The sequence below is a fragment of the Betta splendens genome, chromosome 6 (genome assembly GCF_900634795.4).
Source record: "Betta splendens chromosome 6, fBetSpl5.4, whole genome shotgun sequence".
In the NCBI taxonomy this organism is placed as follows: domain Eukaryota; kingdom Metazoa; phylum Chordata; class Actinopteri; order Anabantiformes; family Osphronemidae; genus Betta; species Betta splendens.
This window is the reverse complement of record NC_040886.2, coordinates 16,010,154-16,029,436: the sequence shown is the minus strand read 5'-3', so window position 1 is coordinate 16,029,436 and position 19,283 is coordinate 16,010,154. Positions and strand designations below refer to the sequence as shown.

At 50.8% G+C, this 19,283-nt stretch overlaps 1 protein-coding gene across 1 annotated transcript; it reads left to right on the top strand.

The window, feature by feature from the left end:
• Positions 1-4,053: 4,053 nt before the first annotated feature.
• Positions 4,054-18,558, top strand: ppm1h (protein phosphatase, Mg2+/Mn2+ dependent, 1H). The gene is made up of 10 exons (XM_029154838.3): positions 4,054-4,608; positions 8,067-8,217; positions 8,822-9,184; positions 11,359-11,471; positions 11,554-11,638; positions 11,743-11,861; positions 14,458-14,521; positions 15,916-16,023; positions 17,048-17,199; positions 17,334-18,558. Exons 1-10 carry the CDS (start codon positions 4,379-4,381, stop codon positions 17,479-17,481), a joined length of 1,533 nt encoding a protein of 510 aa, XP_029010671.1. The 5' UTR covers positions 4,054-4,378; the 3' UTR covers positions 17,482-18,558.
• The last annotated feature ends 725 nt before the right edge of the window (positions 18,559-19,283 follow it).

The window sequence follows — 19,283 nt, the reverse complement described above, 5'->3', positions numbered from 1 at the left end:
CACAGCGGGGGGGATTTTTAATGAACGCAGAGGTGCATATTGTGCTGAATGAAGTGCTCCTCAGGGGATGCAGGGAGAGACGCCGCTTCCGCAGCATCTCACCTTATCTGCAGCCGCTGCTGTGCCTGAAACCTCCGCTTCCGCCTCCATTGTTCTCCGCCCGCCGCGCTCCAACGGCCGCGCGTCTCTCTCTGTCGCGCGTTTCCTGAAGGTCGCCGAGGTTCAAACAAACAAGCAGGTGTGAACGCGCTGGAGGACGCAGCGTGGGACCCCGTCGCGCATTGTTGTCACGTCCTGGGGGGAAAACATGCAGAGCAGAAGGAACGGCCACTGACACGAGCCCAAACAACAAACATCTACTGCATATTGCACAGATTACTCAATTACTGCAGCACTGAACAATTTCCTGTCCTCAACGCGACGCGGGTCCGACTGTGGGAGCCTCAGCTGCACAAGGTTGGAAAAAATGCTCCATTTTTGACCTCAACATTTAACGGGAGGATCGGTTCAGAGGTCCGACCATCAGATTGTCTGGAATCTGGAATAAAGGAATCTGGGTTTGCACAATGTTCAGAAGAAATGTTCCGAGGGATGTTCACGACATTTAATTCGCATTTGTCGTATGTAAAAGTGTAACACGTGCTCGTCATCTGTCCTGCTTTCCCTCTTCATCACAACTGTCACGTTCCACTGAATGGCACCAGCAGCTCAACTGAAGCACGTTGATGCAAGACGTGCTCGTCTCTGTCGCCGCCCTCAGGTCAAAGTTGGAACAGCACAAAGAGGTGGCGAAAGAACGCTTCATTGTCGGCTTTTGATATGATATATTATAATAAGTGTCAAGGTTTATTCGTACATAAAACAATGGCCACTTTTTCCTGAAACCTTCGACCACAATCGTCCGCTTCCTCAGAGCAGTATCTTATAACCTTTACACACACTCACGCTTAAATTCAGTGGCGTTCACTGTATCCTGATACTCAGTGTGCCGGCGGATTCTGATTGAAGCAAATCCATTTCCTTCCTCGCTTCACGGCCTCTTGTTATTGTTACAGTGAATACACTGCTGTGTGTTATCACTACACACGTGTCCGTTAAATTATAAACAAATAAAATCTGCTTCTCTGCACCCACAGTTGTGTGTTTATGTGTTTGCACCTCTAGAGACAAATATGAGAAAATTCCATAGAGACCATATCATTGTTTTCTCATAATGGCACAAAAAGACTTGAATCGGGCTGATGTGACCACGTTCACACAAAGGTCGTCTTCAGATAATGTATGTCGTCAACTAGTGAGATCAGTATAGAACACTATCAGGGGAAACTGCAGCTTCATGATCATATAAGTTCCACATAGTATCAACAGTAAAGAATCATCGCTGCTGTGCCACGAGAACAGGGTGTCCAACGCTGCACCTTCACAAGGGGAACGCGCTGCGTTCGGGGAAGTAAAGGAGGCTGTAACGCACCGCACAGAAGGTCAAACATCAGCCTCCGACAGTAGGAGTCACGCACACGTACAGTCTGACATCAGCGTCAGAAGATGGAATGAAATCACTAAATGACACCATGATGTGTTCATTTATGTGTTCACACACACGTAGCTGCGCACACAGTGAATCCTTAGTGAGATGGTGACACCTACTGGTGAGAGATCAAAACAACACACATATTATTAGCTTAAAATAATAGTAAATCTAACTCTCTATTAATGTCATGGTGTAACATCAACATTTCAAGGATTCGTGTTAATTATGTTTCTCTACATTTTCACAGGTTCTCGTACCAACAGCTGCGTAGACTGTGTTGTGCTGTGTTACACACCAGCCTAATGACTTCCTCATACTTCTACTGTTGCACAAAGGTCATGGTCTCCCATTAGTTGTTCCTGGTTCCCAGACCAAAGTCCTTATGATAATGTTTGTGCTACACTGTGAAACAACCCCCTGGAGGCTCGGAGATGTGATCTTATTGCAGAAGTGATTCAAAGTTACTATGAGGTTTTATAAAGTAAAACCATTTTAAGGAAGTGGCGTTTTGTCAGTGTTGGATTGTTTTGGCTGAAGGAATATTTATCACAAACGATGACAGTGAATTGGTTTGATTTTACAGCTGTTTACATGAATCTCAGTAGAAACAACTGAGAACAGCAGCGCTGGTGCAAACGTTGGCCGAAGGAGGAGAACATCCAGAGCAGCGAATGTCACGTTCTGCTACATTTAACAGGACACGTCACCCGGTTACGGCTGGAGCACACGGTGCTGCTGAAACAGGAACAGAAGCCACCAAAGCTGCTTCACAGACAGATCGTTGCCTTAAAGGGCTTCAGACAAGGCTGGATCTCATGACACGACCTAGAGAGCAGTCAAAGACATCACTGGGTTCATAAACAGATCCAAAAGGCTCCTCATCAGAGATCCATTGTTTTCTAATGAGAGCATAAAATGGATTAGTGTTAGAATTAGTATTTATAATCTTCCAGACTTGCCCTCGTAAGGGTTGTAAAGTTATAGATAAGTGCCAACTCGGCGGTTCCTTCACCTTTTGCTGGAGACTCGTGGATTCAATAGAGACGTTGCAGAAAGCGTGAACATTAGCGCCATGTTCATGGAACGCCCCGTGGCCAATGATCGCGGACGATAATAATATATGTAACACGCGTGTCAGCCAGCGGCGCTAATGACATCATCACAACCATGAGGTGAAGCCGTAAAGAGCAAACGAAAGAGAAGCCACAGCGTTGATCGAATCAGTGAAGGCCGCAGGTGGCACCTCCTTGTGTCACTGAGAGAACAGGGGAACCAGGCTGCGTGCTGAGGTCCAGACACTGGAGCTCTGCCCTGAGGGTGACGTGACCGAATGGGCCTGAGCAAAGAATGAACTGAACCGAAAGCCTGGCAAACCGCATAAACACGCGATCACATGAGTCACGCTTAATGACGCTCAACGTGCGCGCTTGTGCTGGAAGGCCGATCCGTCACCGGCCGCCTCCCGGCGGAGTCTGGGAGAACGGGACTGGACCCGGTCAAATATTAAGCATTTTCTTCCAGTGACCTCCTAAACTCGGCTGACTCAAATCAATTCCCAGTCGAATCTAGGCGCTGGTATTTGGACGTCACCAGTAGGAAGCCGGTCCCTGAACAGAGGCCGTGTGTCTGATTCGGGCCCGGCTGGTTCTGCCAGTGTGGCACCGTTGATGCTGGTGGGCCGACGGGACGCGCAGCTCGTTTCAACCGGGCCGGGACAGAATGAAGCGAGGCAGGACTGCGAATCAGCAGGAATTCCAGAGGAGAGACATGTGATATTCCACAGGCGGAACCGCTGGTAACGTTAGCCTCACGTACAAATAGCTTTATTACAAAGCTGCTCTTATTTGTTCTATTTCAGACGGTGGGAAACCTTTATTTTGAGGAAATGGATCAGCCACAGTCAATATGAAGCAACCTCTACTTTTATTGGCAACTTGAATGTGCACGTATTGATTCCCCTCATGCCTATTAGTGAACTTGCTGCCTTATTTTCTAAACTCCACTCTTCACAGAGACCGGTATTTCTGACGGTTCCTCTCCACGCAGGTTTTGTGGTTGGGTCTCAGCTCTGATCCGGTACAGAGAGCGTGTCAGAGTCAGCTGATGCCCGCCGCCTTCCTGTGTCTGTGTGAGTGTGAGTGAGTGTGAGCAAAGGCTTGTTTGGACTGCTCTAGTCAAATAAGGACACGTACGCCAGGTATGAAGAATAATTCAGGCGAAGGTCAGAGCGATTAGAGGTCGTGCAGAAGCATTTTAACTTTGGGCCGAACCTTTTTTCTGCAGCAACACGAAATTAAATAAAAACACAGCAGCGGGTAATTCTATGTGCATTTATATAGGACACAGTGTGTATATATGTAATTTATATGTATATAATTTATTATTATTGTGCATCATGTTGTGTAATTTATGTCCCAATGAATAAAATGATACCAAATGAAGAATGTTGGACACACTTCTAGCGTAAAGCCTCAGATTAAAGCCTGCCGTTTGTGCAGCATATGTCAGACGCCACCGCTTTGCTCCCTCGTGCGGGAATCCTCGTTCCGGGATTACGCACCTTTGGCCGGTTAACAGTAATCCGCTGGCTCAGACGCCACAGCGACCGAATGCACCGGCAGCAACCGGTTTGTCACATGACCGGCGTGCAGCCTCTGTTTCTCCGGCTTCTTTTTTTTTTTATTTCCGCGTTCACTGAGGCGCAGACCGAGTCGAGCCGAGCTGAATGACTCCACGGCCCCGCTGCGCGTCCTGCTCTTTCACGCCGCGTATCCGCGTCGCCGCGCGCGGGGGGGACAGACACACACGCGCTCGCTTCGCCCGGACCCACGCCGCCGCGCGAGGACCATGCTCACGAGGGTGAAGTCGGCGGTGGCCAGTCTGATGGGAGGCATGATGGCCGGCGGCTCCGGCGAGCACCCCGGCGGCTCGGATCTGCCGCTCCGCTTCCCGTACAGCCGGCCCGAGTTCCTGGGTCTGTCCCCGGACGAGGTGGAGTGCTCGGCCGACCACGTCGCGAGGCCGATCCTCATCGTGAAGGAGACGAAGCGGCTGCCGTGGGCCACCGGCTACGCAGAGTGAGTAACCTGTGCGCGTCCATCTTTTCTCGCGCAGCATCCTCCGGAGGTGAGCGCGTGCCGCCCGGAGCGCCGAGCTCCGTCGCCAGCCGCTCCATCACCGCGGCCTCCATCGCAGCGCAAAGCGGTTCAAAGGGGGACGCTGCCTCCCGCAAACATTATGGGATGGCGCTAATAAACTCAGAATAAACTCACTAGTGGAGCACACTCTTCAATACGTATATTTAATAATAAAAATAATAATAATAATTGTGTTTATCTCACATGGGATAAACAATAAAGTCAAGTCTGGAGGATTGCTCTGTATTTGTTTAACCAGTCCAACCTACAGGACATACAGGAATTACTCGTAACACAGGTTTGATGCTGCAGAGCTGTGACCAGACAGTAGATGTACAGTAGATGCCCTGATGTATTATTGATATGGCTGATGTTGAGACGCACAGAACCCATTTGGCTCCGACCTCTCCTCCCTCAGAGGTGTGTTGTATTTCCTATGGACACAATGCAAACCGCGTGAGTCCTGAACGAGGCCAAGTCGTTCCTCTGCTCCTCCAGTCCGGCCTGTTGTGACGGCAGCGCGTGAGTAAACCTGACATTCTGAATTCCAGCGACGGCGTATGGAATATTTGCATGCAGGCCGGAGCAGCACGCGCTCCGCTCCGCTCCACGAACACACCGCTTTCTGTTTCCTTGCACTTAGTTTACAGTCACCTTGAGCACAGACACACAATGTCCTCCACTCATCAGCCCCACTCGAAGCATGAGGCCCGTGGTTAATGAGGCCCGGCTCGTAACCGTGGAGGTCACAGTTTAGTCCTCGGGCGGTTCACACTGCAGCAGCTCAGCTCGACTCACAGATGTGGCTCCGGTCGTTCTGTGTTCTGATCCTGGACTTCTCTTCATGCTGTTTGTTGATCATCATAACTGGGCATGATCGTTAGTCAACTCTTCCTGCTCTGAACCCAGTCCGGGTGGAAACGTGCATCGTCTGGTTCCGTCCAGTATCTCTCTCCCTCAGGCAGAGGTCGTAGCATGAAAGCGACAGAGAATCACTTGAGGGTTGGAGGTAACATGTATTTGTTGTGGTCCTTTTCCATCAGTTGTTACATGTTACTGCACCGACTTTCACTAAAATTAGACAAACTAGTCTGAAGGAATTCCAACACGCGGCCTCTTCTGTGCCGCGAGCACTGTTACCTCAACAGAACAAGAATCAGTGATGCGTCTATTTTTAAACCGGCGCTTATGCTCCAAAGTGGGTTGAATGCAAGCATGACACACTGTGTTTAAACCCAATGCATAATTCTACAGGATCGGTTACAGCCTCGTTGGGAAGATGCGAGTCTCCTGCCAGGTGTGTGTGTGTGTGTGTGTGTGTGTGTGTGTGTGTGTGCCAGCTTGCTCTAACATCAGCCAGGATTCAGACATATTGGGGATTTGTCAGCAGCTGGCCGACCAGCAGGCTTTGTTGTTGTGAAGCCTTGCTGCCAGCGATGAAAACCTGAGCCCGAATCAGACGGTGTCATCCGTACACAGGTCAGATGCCGACAGACCGCTGTGATACAACAGGACACATGCTTGTTCGGGGGCTCGTATTGATTTTCTGTCCTCCATCTATATCTGATGATTGTGGTTATTACTGGCTAACGTGAAGGGCGTGAACGGGGCGTCCCTGACCTGAAGTGGTGCATTGTGTCATCATTAGCTCCTCTCCTCAGTTTGTTCTGGTCAAAGTTGTCCCAGTGACACAGAAACACACAAGCGTCTCCGCAGGGGCCTGATCGATACTGGATCAATGTGTGTGTGTGTAACGTAAGCAGACGACACAGCATCAGGTGAGCTGGAGACTGGGACCAGACGTCAGACAGGAGAAGGTGCTTCACGGAGGCGTGAAGAGTTCAAACATTCAACTCCAGACATTTTAGAATAAAGTTTCAACATGTTGGCTGTGCAGAGAGGATTCAACACAATGCATGAAAAAAAAAAACATTAAATGAAACGTCACTGGTTGATTTTGAAAAGCTGTAATTACCTGCTTTGATGTGAGATGACTGTGTTTGTAGTATTCGTGGCCTCCAGGTTGGAGTTTTCCTCCAACGTGGCTCAGGTGCAGGTTGTGCAAGAAGTTGGCAGCACAGAGCAGCGGAGGGGCCGGTTGTGTAGCGCTGCAGGTAGCGACTGCATCATGTCTGACGTGAGCGGCCGAAGGTAAAAACAGCACAAAACAAAACTCGAACGTCCTGATTACATCCCGCAAACAGTGTGTAAAATTCCAAAGCGTTAGATTACAGAGCTGACAACATAATTAAGGTCACGACATCTCGTCTCAGATGTGAAGAAACGGGGGGGTGTTTAACCCGACGTGACAGCGCGGCCTCGGGGCGTTTCCTTTCATATCCAACTTGAAAGGCCTGAAAGCTGAGCTGCTGGTAATCGTGGGACCGTGCGCCGTCAAGTGCAGCTCAGACGAACATGACGGTGCACGAAGCCGGGGGGTTTTAATGAATGCTGCTGTTTGCTTTCATTCATAAACTGCATTCAAACTGGCGCCGTCCTCGTTTCCTTTTCTTAGGCTTTTATTCATATAATGATGTCTGTTCACGGTGCCTTCAGGGTCCTGTGACCTAGGCAGGTGATCCACTAAATCCTCTTTGTGAGGCCTTTTGTGTTTTTATAACAAACAGCTTCAGTTTCAAGTCTCTTGAAGTTGATTTGGCTGTGGTTTTATGTCTTAATAATCTTAATGAGCAGAGTATAATATTAATTGTACACAGCTGGTGTTTTCTTAGGGAGTAAACGTCTCCCCACACCCCACATGCTTCTTGCTTGCTGAAGCCCCTCTGTTTCCACATGCCAGTTCTCATGTGGACCGACTGAGGCCAAGTAGACGACGCCTGGAGTGTTGCTGCGCTGCGTGCGCTTGTCTGTGACAGCAGCAATGCACCATCTGCCAGGTGTTGTATAATGCAGTATTTATGTGTCTTTCCCTCCTTTGTCCTCTGCCCTACTTACTGTACACTGGACCTGGGCTCAAATGGATCCTTACAGTTTAAAGTCTGCTGACTTCATCTTTTGGCCACCTTTTGTTTTTTTTTGCTGAAAATCTGTAACCAAAGTCAAAAAACAGAGTGTAGACGTAATCCTAGGACGTTTTTAGAGTTTATGGATATGAGGTTCTTACTCCTGAGGTTTTATTAAGAGCCTGTGTTTGGTGGATGGAGCTCCTTAGATTATCTTCATCTGTGTATCATCCTCCAGTGTCCAGGGGATTATTGTTTCAGCAGTAGTAAATCTAAGGCAAATCTTTAACTCAGCTGTTTTTGTTTCCGACAGAAGAGCTTGCGTGAAGAGATGAGACCGGAGATGACGGCCCATCTCCTCCCTCGGGTTTTTATTTTTATTATTAATATCTTTCCCTGTTTCAAAGATGCCCCGTTGTCGCGTCTTTGCCGCAGGGTGATCAATGCTGGAAAGAGCACGCTGAACGAGGACCAGGCCTGCTGCGAGGTGCTGGTGGTGAAGAGGAGGTCAGCGGGGACCTCCACACCCAACCGCAGGAGATCGTCCCTGCCCAACGGAGAGGGCCTGGGCCTCAGGGACGAGCTGGTGAGTCACAGCGGCGTCAGACTCTGCACCGCGCACGCTATGACCCCCAGGAAGTAACGCAGACCTCCGCTCTTTCTACGCAGCGAGGACCCTGTTTAAAATGAAAGTTAGAGGCCCTTTAATGGGATTTTCCCTCATGGAAGTAGCTCCGGCGTCTTTTGGAAAAAATGTCAGGACTCATCGGAGACGGGAGCTTTTAGTATTTATTCCACGATGTAATCTGTGTAATGATCACAGTAGAGGAGTCCTCGAGTCCCCGGGGCCGCTGTCCTCTCACTCCCTCCCATCAGCGGCTTACTGGGGCGTGCAACGCAGCTTCCTTCATGCACCACAACAGCAACTGAAGCAACGCCGGCGAGCGGTCGATTTCAGTTTTTAATTGTTTGTAAGCAAAACTATGCACAGTAGAATTTTCACATTCATACTGTTTATAAATGAAAGGCCTCACCCAGAGCTTCCAGCAAACTCATGCAAGTCCCCCATGCCTCACTGCTGCAGAGACCTGGGGCCTTTCTAGTGCATCACAGACACACTGCACATGAGACTGATCTCTGCTGACGACTCCTGATCACCAGAGCTTTGCTGGTGCGCTTCCTGTGTGCAGGACGGCTCCGGTGACCTGACCTTCCACTACTGGGCCCTGTTTGACGGCCACGCCGGCTCCGGGGCGGCCGTCATGGCCTCGCGCCTCCTCCACCACCACGTCGCCCTGCACCTCCAGGAGGTGATGGACATCCTGTGCACGCCGGGCCTGCAGCCGCCCACGTGTCTGGGCGAGGAGCCCATCAACCACCTCACCCCGACGTCGCAGCGCGCCCTCACCAGGGCCGCCTCGCTGCGGGGCGCCGCGGGGGCCCCGGGGGCCCCGGGCTCGCCCAGCACCCCGCCCACGCGCTTCTTCACCGAGAAGAGGGTTTCACACGAGAGCCTGGTGGTGGGAGCCATTGAGAATGCCTTCAAAGACATGGTAAGAGGACAAAACTGGGCATGCACTGTCCACTAGCCCATTAAACTGGACAGCCTCCTGCTGCTGGTGGTTACTGGTTGACATAAATAGGACCACACACATGCTCATGTAGCGATGACGCTGCTCCTGTGGACCTGAAAGCTAGAAAACAGTCTGCGGTTTCCCTTTGTCATGTAGAGCTGAGGATGTGGTGAAAATAAATAAAACCCACAATGCAAACAACTCTGATCGTCCCGTGGGCTGAAGGGTTTTTACTACTGTTAAACCAAGAGACTGTTACTAAAACGTCCCAGTTTAGCCTCAGTTGCCCTGAGCTCGTCCTTCACTTGTAGTGGCCCAGAAAGACGACTGGGTGTAAAGATGGTTGAGGTAGTGAACCGATAAGAAGCCTTGATACCAGCTCAGACACAGGCACCAGAGCATCGAGTGCTGCTGTGCTTCCAGAGTCATGTAAATGGTCCTCTCCTGCCAGAAGCACATGGCGCGCTCCCAGAGCTGCAGGAAGCGAGGTGCAGCTTCCTGCCGCAGGTCACACACACGCACCCGCCATCTGTCTGCGCTGTAAGTGGATCTTGGTGATTTGCTGAGGCCAAGAGATCCAGCGAAGAGAGGGCGGGTGGCCTGGTTGAAGATCACTGACCCCGGAGTCAACATCAGGGTTCAGTCGACAGCGTGTGGACAGTTGGGTAGATATTATATAAAGGGAACATAAAGGTCTTTACTTAAAGAAAAACTATTCAAAGTGTAAATAGGCAAGTAACACAAACAAAGCATGCCCCCCCCCCCAAGCCCTGAGACTAAAATATTGTTTTCCCAATAAACTATGGGGTCTTTTGTACAAATAATATTTGTCATCAAGTGGAATGAGTCAGCGAGGTTAAATCGGATTCTGAGTGAGGGCGGTGCCGATCAATCCCATTAAACAAAAGCAATTACTGCTGGTGCTTCCACCTCTACACCACCAGGGGGCAGCACGCAATTAATTATTGCTGTCAAGCTGCTTCGACGTCTCAACTCGGCGGATTTCTATGAACTTGTCCGGGCTGGGTGGGGCATCTGCTGGAGCCCGATGAATCCCGGATGGTTAATTTACATATATAAATTAGAAAAAAAGACTTTGGCAGCATTATGATGATCGTAAACGTGCGTGGACTGTGCTTTGGTTTGGAGTGAGTATTGTGTATACAAATGGATTGAAAAGGATGGCCCTTGTGTGTGTTTTATAGATTATCATGCATAAACTTTTTTTCATTAAATTCATATTATATGCTAGATGTTTATAGATGAAGCTGGGTTGTAAGCTTTTTCCTGGAGCATGTGGACAAACAGTGCGAAAGGTGTAGACGTGTTCATTACTAGTTTGCTTGCAGCAAGAGGTGAGATAAATATTACGGTTCGCTACGGATTCATAAATCATCCGTGGTGAAAAGCACCTCAAGCCCGGAAACGCACGCGCACACACAAACACAAGCCGCACGGACACGCTCCGCGGCCACTTTATTAGGAACACCTGCACAGCGTGAGTCAGTGCAACGCAGCCGCTCCTGTCCCTAATGAAGTGGTCAGTGATGACGTGTGCCCGGTTGGGGCGACCTTCCTTCACTGCAGACGTCTTCATCAGATGGTTCTCCGTCGCTCTCAGAAGCCCGAGGAGCGTCTGGTTTTCCGGGAACAACTTCCCGCTTGTGTTTCGTGATTAAAGGGCCCCGAGGAGCCATTAACGGCGGACGTGACGGCGGCTGCAGAGACTCGCAGGGTTAAAGCCAGCGCTGCAGCTCGCTTCACATTTATGTTGGCGCTTTGATTAATTCTCTGACAGGCTAATTATTCATCTAATTAATGATGTGATAGTATGGATTTTTTTCCTCCGTCAAATCATATTTTGGTTTAATTAGCACCAAATTAATCTGAGCTAATTAACTGGTGTAATAACCAACAGTCCCTTCAAACTTTCTCCTCAGTTCCTTGAGTTTCCAGTCTGTTTTATTGCTCCATCACTTGATCACTTGATAAATGAATTCATTACGCTGCTATAATTAATAACGGCTTCTCGGTGCGAGTCCGTCTCCTGGTGAGTTGGGGAGAAGTTTCTGAAGGCCGTGATGATTAGAAGAATGATTGTGTCAACGGGGTTTAATCAAATGATGAATCTGCGTGTGCGCGTTCCCCTGCAGGATGTTCAGATAGAGAGGGAGAAGGCGGCCTACAACATCTCCGGCGGCTGCACGGCCATGGTGGTGCTTTACCTGCTGGGGAAGCTCTACGTGGGCAACGCCGGCGACAGCAGGTGAGACGCGACGCCCGCAGGCGCGACACGCGCGTTTGTCCGCAGAGAAAAAAGCGCTGCCTCGTGTGCTCCTCTCCGTTAGAGCCATCATCGTCCGCGGCGGTGACGTCACCCCCATGTCCGCAGAGTTCACGCCGGAGTCCGAGAGGCAGCGGCTGCAGTTCCTGGTGAGAGTCGCTCCGTCGCGGCCGATTGTATGGCCGCTGAGCTGAGCGCTCCTCCCGCTGGGACTCTCTGTGGTCCCTGAACGCCTCACTGTCTCTGTTCGCAGGCCTACATGCAGCCCCATCTATTGGGGAACGAGTTTACACATCTGGAGTTCCCGAGGAGGGTGCAGAGGAAGGAGGTGGGGAAACGGATGCTGTACCGTGACTTCACCATGTCAGGATGGTGGGTTGATTGATTTATGGACTAATAGACTCTTAATAATTGAATTCCTGAAAAATGGCTTCCAAATGAGACCAAGCGCCGATTCAAGTCGTTCTCTCCATTTTACCTCTGGTGTTCTTCCTGTAGAGCCTTTTTTGTGTGTGCCAGTGAGCGGCTCTCTGGCTTCCTGCTAAATAATTTAAGGCTAAACACATTTGTTAAAAATACTGTTCCATTTTTAACATCTTGTGTGCGTCTGGCTGATGCATTTAGGAGCCCTCAGAGACCAACCTGCGCCAGACTCATATCTGCTACCGAGCCTCACAGCTATGATCCCTGAAACATTCATGTTTTTGTGTGGCTCTGTCTACATTTGAGCATTTTATTTGATTTTATAGTTTCTCAGTGTTTATTGTCTGCAAAACCAGCCAATAATAACAACCTCTGTTCCATTTATTATATATTACTGTGTGAAAAAGGGCAATTTAAAGGCTTTAGTTCCACGTGGAAGCCGGGAAACGTCCTTGAAAACGTGTCAAGGCTTTAAAAGAAGCAGGGAATTTGGAAGCAAGAGGCGAAAGATGAAAAGGAGGGAAGTTGATGAGAACAGAGGGAGGGAAGGATGAGGTCATGCTCTGCGTGTATGGTTCTGACAGCAGGGTCGTCTCCAACGCTAACGCGGAGCCTCGTTTCCCACTGGTTTGACTCTCAGATTGTCTATAATCAATTGTGACGACCTCCAGAAGAATGTTGCGCGTCTGCGCGGGCTGTGTATTATATTTAGAGGCGCACGGAGCCGGAGCAGGTGACGGAGGGGAGACGGACGGTGTATTTCCTGACAGCGCGTCAGTGTGGTTGTGTTTTATGGCACCGCTCGGTTCAACAGATGTGGGTCAGGCGGCGGGTGCTTCCTTATTGGGTCCAGAACTCCTGCTCCTGCTCACCGTCTCGCCACTGCACACGGCCTGTGATGTATTTTTAATCAGGTTTCAGCTCCGCTTCACTTTGACGCGGCCCAAGTCTGGGCCTTGAATCAGTGCCGAGCGCGACCGATGTGAGTTCGTGTGATTTCACCGTGGTTAACGCCACAATCCAGTTCCCTCAAGGGGAATGAAGGCCCGGTTTGAGGACCTGGGGGGGGGGTGGGCTGAGGGGGATGGAGACAGAAGTAAAAGAACTGCTTCAAAGGCAGGAAGCGAGCATCAAAGACCATGAAGATGTAGGAGAGGTTGTAAAAATGTAAAGATGTTGGCAGCGATAGACGACGAGCAGCTCTCCAGCTGTGACTCCATGTTCCACCCACTGTGCCGAACGCGCGTCTTCATCGCTGTCTGACATCTTCGCTCCTTCCCTCCTCCCCCCTTCGCCTTTCCATTATGCCACTTGATGGGACTCTGCCAATAAGTGTGTGTGTGCATGTGCGTGTGCGTGTGCGTGTGCGTGTGCGTGTGTGTGTGCGTGTGTGTGATATGACATCACCCCCCACCCCCCCTCCGTGGTCAAACTCATCATTTTTGGGACCCAGCGTCCCAGAGCAGGGGTCACACAGTGCAACAGGATTAATGTGTTTCTGTCTCATTCTGTCACACATTTGTTATCTGTCTGACAAGCTACATTCACTCTAAACTCTGGGGGTTTCATCCTCCACATCCTTGAAATAATGACCGAGTGTTTTTCCTTTTCGCGACTTGAAAGCGTGAAATACCTGCGTCTGTACAATTAGAGCCTCCGTTCGCGTCATCAAACTGCTGTTGGAGCGGCTTTTTCCGCACCGTGAACGTGGCAGACATTAGCGGAGAACCTCCTCCACCCGTCGTTTTCGGAAGCTCTGCTCTGAAGCGTCTCCGGCTGCAGACTGTGTTAGTGTTTGCGACGGTCCTCGCTCCGCACACTGCAAAAAAAAGTGCTGAGTGCAGCAGTATAGCAGTCGCCTGAGGTGGAAACATATGGTCTCTCTGAGTGAGAGCAGCTCAGCAGTGTAAAAGCCATCCTGGCTCCTGTTAATCTGCTGGAATGCACTGGACGCGGTGCGTTGATCTGTTTGATTCGGAAGTGGCTTCGCGCGAGTCGCCTCTTCTTCCGGGGCTAAAATGAGGACGTGATTGAGGTCCGGCCGCGTTTCCACGTTCGGAGCATCTGGTGCGAGTCGTGAATAGACGGACGCTGGAAGTCACGGTGAAGAAATGCGCTCGCTAAGAATTCAAGGTTACTTGAGTGCAAGTTGTTCAGCTGCAGAGGTGAAAAGTACATGTGGAGAAGCGGCATAAATACATTCGATATTATACCGCTGTACTTCGCTGTCTGGTTCCCGTGTGAAGCTGCTCAATTATTCATGAGCTGTGGAAGTTTAAACAGCGCTCGGAGAATAAGGGAATATGAACTTGATTACTTTTGCATCATTCAGCAGTGTTACATCGAGACCTTCAGAGAGAGAGAGAGAGAGAGAGAGAGAGAGACACACACACACACACACACACACACACACACACACACACACACACACACACACACCTCATACAGTAGATACGTTCTCATAGTCTCAGAGAAATCAGCCTTTTGCTCTCTTCAGGCTTCACTACCTGCCGTAAACACCCACTTTCCTCTCTCTCCTGTTCAGGGCATATAAAACCGTCGAGGACGACGACCTGAAGTTCCCTCTGATCTACGGCGAAGGGAAGAAGGTAAGAAGTATCGGCGTCCTCTCTCTGACAGACTTCCTCCCACGGCCTCGTGGACCTCGCCTCTAATCTGAGCAGTCCGGGCGGATTCTGGGTGAAATCTGGGATTGACCGGGGCCCACGGTCCACCCTGGTCCACGTGTCCTCCACGGTCCACTCTGGTCCACGGTCCACCCTGGTCCACGGTCCACTCTGGTCCACTCTGGTCCACTCTGGTCCACCCTGGTCCACGGTCCACTCTGGTCCACGGTCCACCCTGGTCCACGGTCCACTCTGGTCCACGGTCCACTCTGGTCCACGGTCCACTCTGGTCCACGGTCCACTCTGGTCTACTCTGGTCCACTCCACCGCCCCACACTCGCAGTGGGCCGTGCCCACGTCCTCTCCCTTTGAAGTGGGCTGCAGAGATGGATGTCTGGATAGAGCGCGGGGAGCTTTGTGCCGGGAAGAGGAGCGCCGGAGCACTTCAAAGCCGGCGCGCGGCCCGCTGGGCCCCAGCTCCACAGTTAATCCCAGGATGTTTCCCCTTCTCCGCTGGAGGAGCTTCGCCGCCACTTTGAAACACTCTCCCGTCCCTCCACCTCATTGTGCTGCATACTTATCTGAGCCCGTGCCTAGCAGACCCCCCCCCCCCCGCTCCAACCTTTCCCATTCGCTGTACAATAGATTCAATTAGCCCAGTTCCCCGCTCTCCGTGCCTGCAGCCATTTTTAGAGGCTGCGGTGGCGGCGTGTGCCGGCTATAGGAATCCAAAGGACTCCAGTGCAGCCTGCAAATGAATGCAACAGCATGTGGGGCCTGGGGAGCCGTCGTTAAGCAGCCACTAAAGTACAGTGGTGTGTGTTTAGTTGCCTAAACGCTGCTCGTCCATCCTCCTAAAGATCCGCTGTGGGAGCAGCTTGACTGCAACTGTCAGGGAGAGGTCGCCGGTTGTTTAAGGACGAATGCTGTAGACTGACACGGGGCTCATTTTATTCATGCTCCTGGTTCACAGACACAACGCATGTATAGTGGCTGTCACAAACCTGCCTGACAAACATTAGAGCGGTTATTTTCAGGCATTTACACCTACACAGCTGTCAAAATGTTCCCAGGGAGGCTTCTTGGTGCCTAGAAGTAGATCCACTGTATTAAACCCCTGGTTTAATCTCTCCAGCTGCAGCCGCTCCCAGGTTCACCCCCACATGAAATAATGGTATAATTTTTTCTCAGCTTACTTTTAGCGGCAGATGATGACGAATGCCACTAAATTGAGACCTGCTTCAGACAAACCTCCCAATTCGCATCTCCTCCTGCTGTTGTGTGACGACCTTGATAATCTGCACGAGCCGCTTCGTGGAGACGCTGAAGCGATCGCATTAGTGACATCAGCAGTGTCTGTGTCGCATCCTTTGCAGGCCCGTGTGCTGGCAACCATCGGAGTCACCAGAGGCCTCGGGGACCACAACCTCAAAGTGCACGACTCCAACATCTACATCAAGCCTTTCCTGTCCTGCTGCCCAGAGGTACGTTCACCCGCCTTCACCGTGGGGCCAAACTGCACCCTGGGGCTGGAGGCGTTCAGCTCCAGTGTGTGCATTTAATGGAGGATCTTCACGGCCTCCGTGAAACGGAAGCACAGAGGCAACAGTGTGAAATGCCTCTAGCCGTTAGCGCTCGGCACATTAGCATTCCTCACCCGCCAGCCTTCTCCAATCTCTCCTCTCTGTCCCATTGTCTGCTGCACATGATTGCAGCAGTCATGAAGCCCAGGAGATCTCTTGATCTTTAATTCATTGCCCTGAGTTCAGTCAAAGTTCATTCGGGTTTTTTGATGCGGATGCCTTTTTTTTCCATATTTTCCTTGAAGTGGCTGCTGTTAAACGCATTATTTGTATCTATGAGGCCTACACTTGGGTATTAGCTCTCACACTGAATGTTAAACGCAGAAAATAAATAGATGCACGGGAGAAGTGGGACGGCACCCTGCAGGGCTGCTAGAGAGGAGATGTGGTGTTAAAGTTACTCAGGCCTCGACTGGAGCCTTTAGTTCATCGCCAGGAGACCCGACGTGGGCGTGGGGTCGCGACCCCGCCTGCAGAGCTCTCGCGTTGCTGTTGGTGAATTCAGGAAGCCCCTCGCTCTTTGTTTCCGCAGCAAAGCTTAGCGCGCGAGTCTGACGCTCGCCTCAGACGCAGGCTCGTGATCCGCGCTGAGGTCACTCGGATCCTCTCGCCAGCGCCGCGCTCGTTCTCGGGGGAGGCCCGCTGTGAACAGGCAGGTTTCTGATGCAACCGTGCTAAGATGCTTTTCACTGCGCAGAGTCCAAGGCCAGCGAGCGCTTATTCAACGTAGGCCTTTATTCCGCTGTAGTAATTCACAGGAGTTGCCACAGTAACATGACATCTCTTCGTGAGGATTTCTAAGAAAGACACATCAGTGGATTTAAAAGGATGTTCGGCAGAACATGAGGATTAAATCATGGGTACATGGGTTTGTTTTCATTCCCTTTTCAGTGGGTTCAAACGCTGCTTTCCCTCTCGTCGCCAGGTTAAAGTTTACCCGCTGGCGCAGTACGAGCACGGCGCCGACGACGTCCTGGTGCTGGGAACCGACGGCCTGTGGGACGTCCTCTCCAACCAGGAAGTGGCGGAAGCCGTCGGCGGCTTCCTGGCGAACTGCGACCCCGACGACCAGCACAGGCACGTTGGGCCACACGGCGCCGCCGCCGCGTTCTCATCTGTCCACGTAGCGCTTATGAGCCTGTGCATGTGGCTGCAGGCAGGGGTTCCTGGTCCCACGTTGTAATTCTGGGTTTTTTTGTCCCATTGCTCAGGTACACGATGGCGGCTCAGGACCTGGTGATGAGGGCGCGGGGGGTGCTGAAGGACCGAGGCTGGAGGATATCCAACGACAGACTGGGCTCCGGCGACGACATCTCCGTCTACATCATTCCGCTCGTGCACGGCAACAAGCACAATTAGCACCGCCCCTGATTCTGCCCGGACCCGACCCGGTCTCAGCGTGGTGTCAGCGACTGCGCCCCCTGCTGACGAGGACACTCTCACCCCAGTTTTACCCCATTCTCTTTTTTTTGCGCAGTTGTTTTTATATTACATAGGTACGTTTTTCCCTACGTGTTGGAACTCGTGACCCTCGTGGAAGCGGCAGATTGACGGGTGGACGTTGTGCTGTTACGCATCTCAGGACCACTGTTACTAATGCACAATATTTATACGCGTGGAAACGTCGGTACCCTGAGTTTGGTTGGAAACGTGTACAGTGTAAAGAACCCCGTCCAGACTGACTGCCGTCCTGTATCTACATGGAATCTACGTCTGCTCCTTTTAGGGTTTAATGACGCCATGTTCACGTCTGTTGGTTTCATTTGGAAGAGTCCAGTGTGAACTACTCTCCTCACCACATCCCATCATCCTTCTCTCTGATCCTTTGACAACGGCTGGACTTTAGCGTGTCCGTTGCACTCTTTCACCTTCGTCTACCTCATGTTTTACTTCCTGTTCAACGTGTCGGTGGCTCATCGCTGCATTAACTGCGCCTGGGCCGCTGTTCTCCTGCATCCTGTCCCTTTACTTTAGCTCTCCCTCAGTCAGACATGATGATGAAGTCATTGCCATCAATAGCGTTCTTTTCCCTCTTTAAAAAAAAGAAAGCATGCATGTATAATATTAACAGATACAGGACTGAAACGTCTGATCCAGTGCTTTTCAAATGTTCAGTTCCTCAACTTGTAGTTTTCATGTAATAGTGGATTAGAACATGGAGCAGCATAATCTAACTGAGATGTAAAAAATGTAAATAGCTTTTACACTGGACTCTTCTTTTACCTTATTTCAATTGATGTAAATCTTACTGAAATTAATATTTGTATTCTTTTGGAGACTTAAGTGAACAGTGTAAAAAAGGTTTAAATAAACATTTTGATGGCTTAATATTTTATAAAACTTGAGTAAAGTCATGATCTGCTGCATTTTGATTTAATGACATCTAGATTTGACCCCACTTTAAATAAAAAAAAAACATCTGAAATGTGAAATCTGGTCTGCAGCATCTGTAGAGACTCAAACCATCCCCGCTGACTATGTGCGTCCCCAAGCAAAGTGTGGATGAAGGGTATCGGTTCACAGCCTGACAGGAGAGTTTAGGCCGAAGGGGCTGCGAAAGGCATAATGTGACACTGAAGCGCTGAAGAGAGGGAGCAACGGAGCACGAGCTGCCCGTCCTCATTTCAACTGGCCTTTCAATTATAAAAATGAAACCCGTGCAGCAAATGTGAATGAAGAGGCGTTCCACAGCTGATGTGTCTGACAAACATAGCTGAGGGTTTATCCCCCCCACAGGTGCATGTGATGATGTAAGCATGAGCACACACCCAGCACATGCCTTGGCACGCTCTCAGAGAACACAGTGTTGTTGTAGGAGTCTCACACATCCTGGTCCTCTGCAGGAGCTGGAGGGGCCATCTGGTCCCCGCCCGCCCGCCGGCCGGCCGGCGCCGCGTCCCGCTCCGGTCCGGCCAGCGCCGATCTGGCTTCCCACACGTCTGCGTGCGTGGGGTCCAGATTGGATGACGGCAGCGATGACACAGCCGCTCCTGTGGGTGTCTTGTTTTTCCAAGGTCACAGCACTCCCACCCCACCCCATGGACGGATCCGAGCGGCGCCGAGTGGGCCTGCAGCAAGGTACTCATCTTTTGCAGGAAGGTGACGGCGCTGAGGCTGCGGCCTCGGACACGGACGGGAAGAACCCTGCTTAACATTGCTTA

Coding starts and splice junctions, on each gene's coding strand:
- ppm1h (XM_029154838.3), top strand. CDS start 4,379: ATGCTCACGAGGGTGAAGTCGGCGGTGGCCAGTCTGATGGGAGGCATG. Junction 11,472..11,553: donor GGCAACGCCGGCGACAGCAG/GTGAGACGCGAC, acceptor CCTCTCCGTTAG/AGCCATCATCGTCCGCGGCG. Junction 17,200..17,333: donor GACCCCGACGACCAGCACAG/GCACGTTGGGCC, acceptor CCCATTGCTCAG/GTACACGATGGCGGCTCAGG.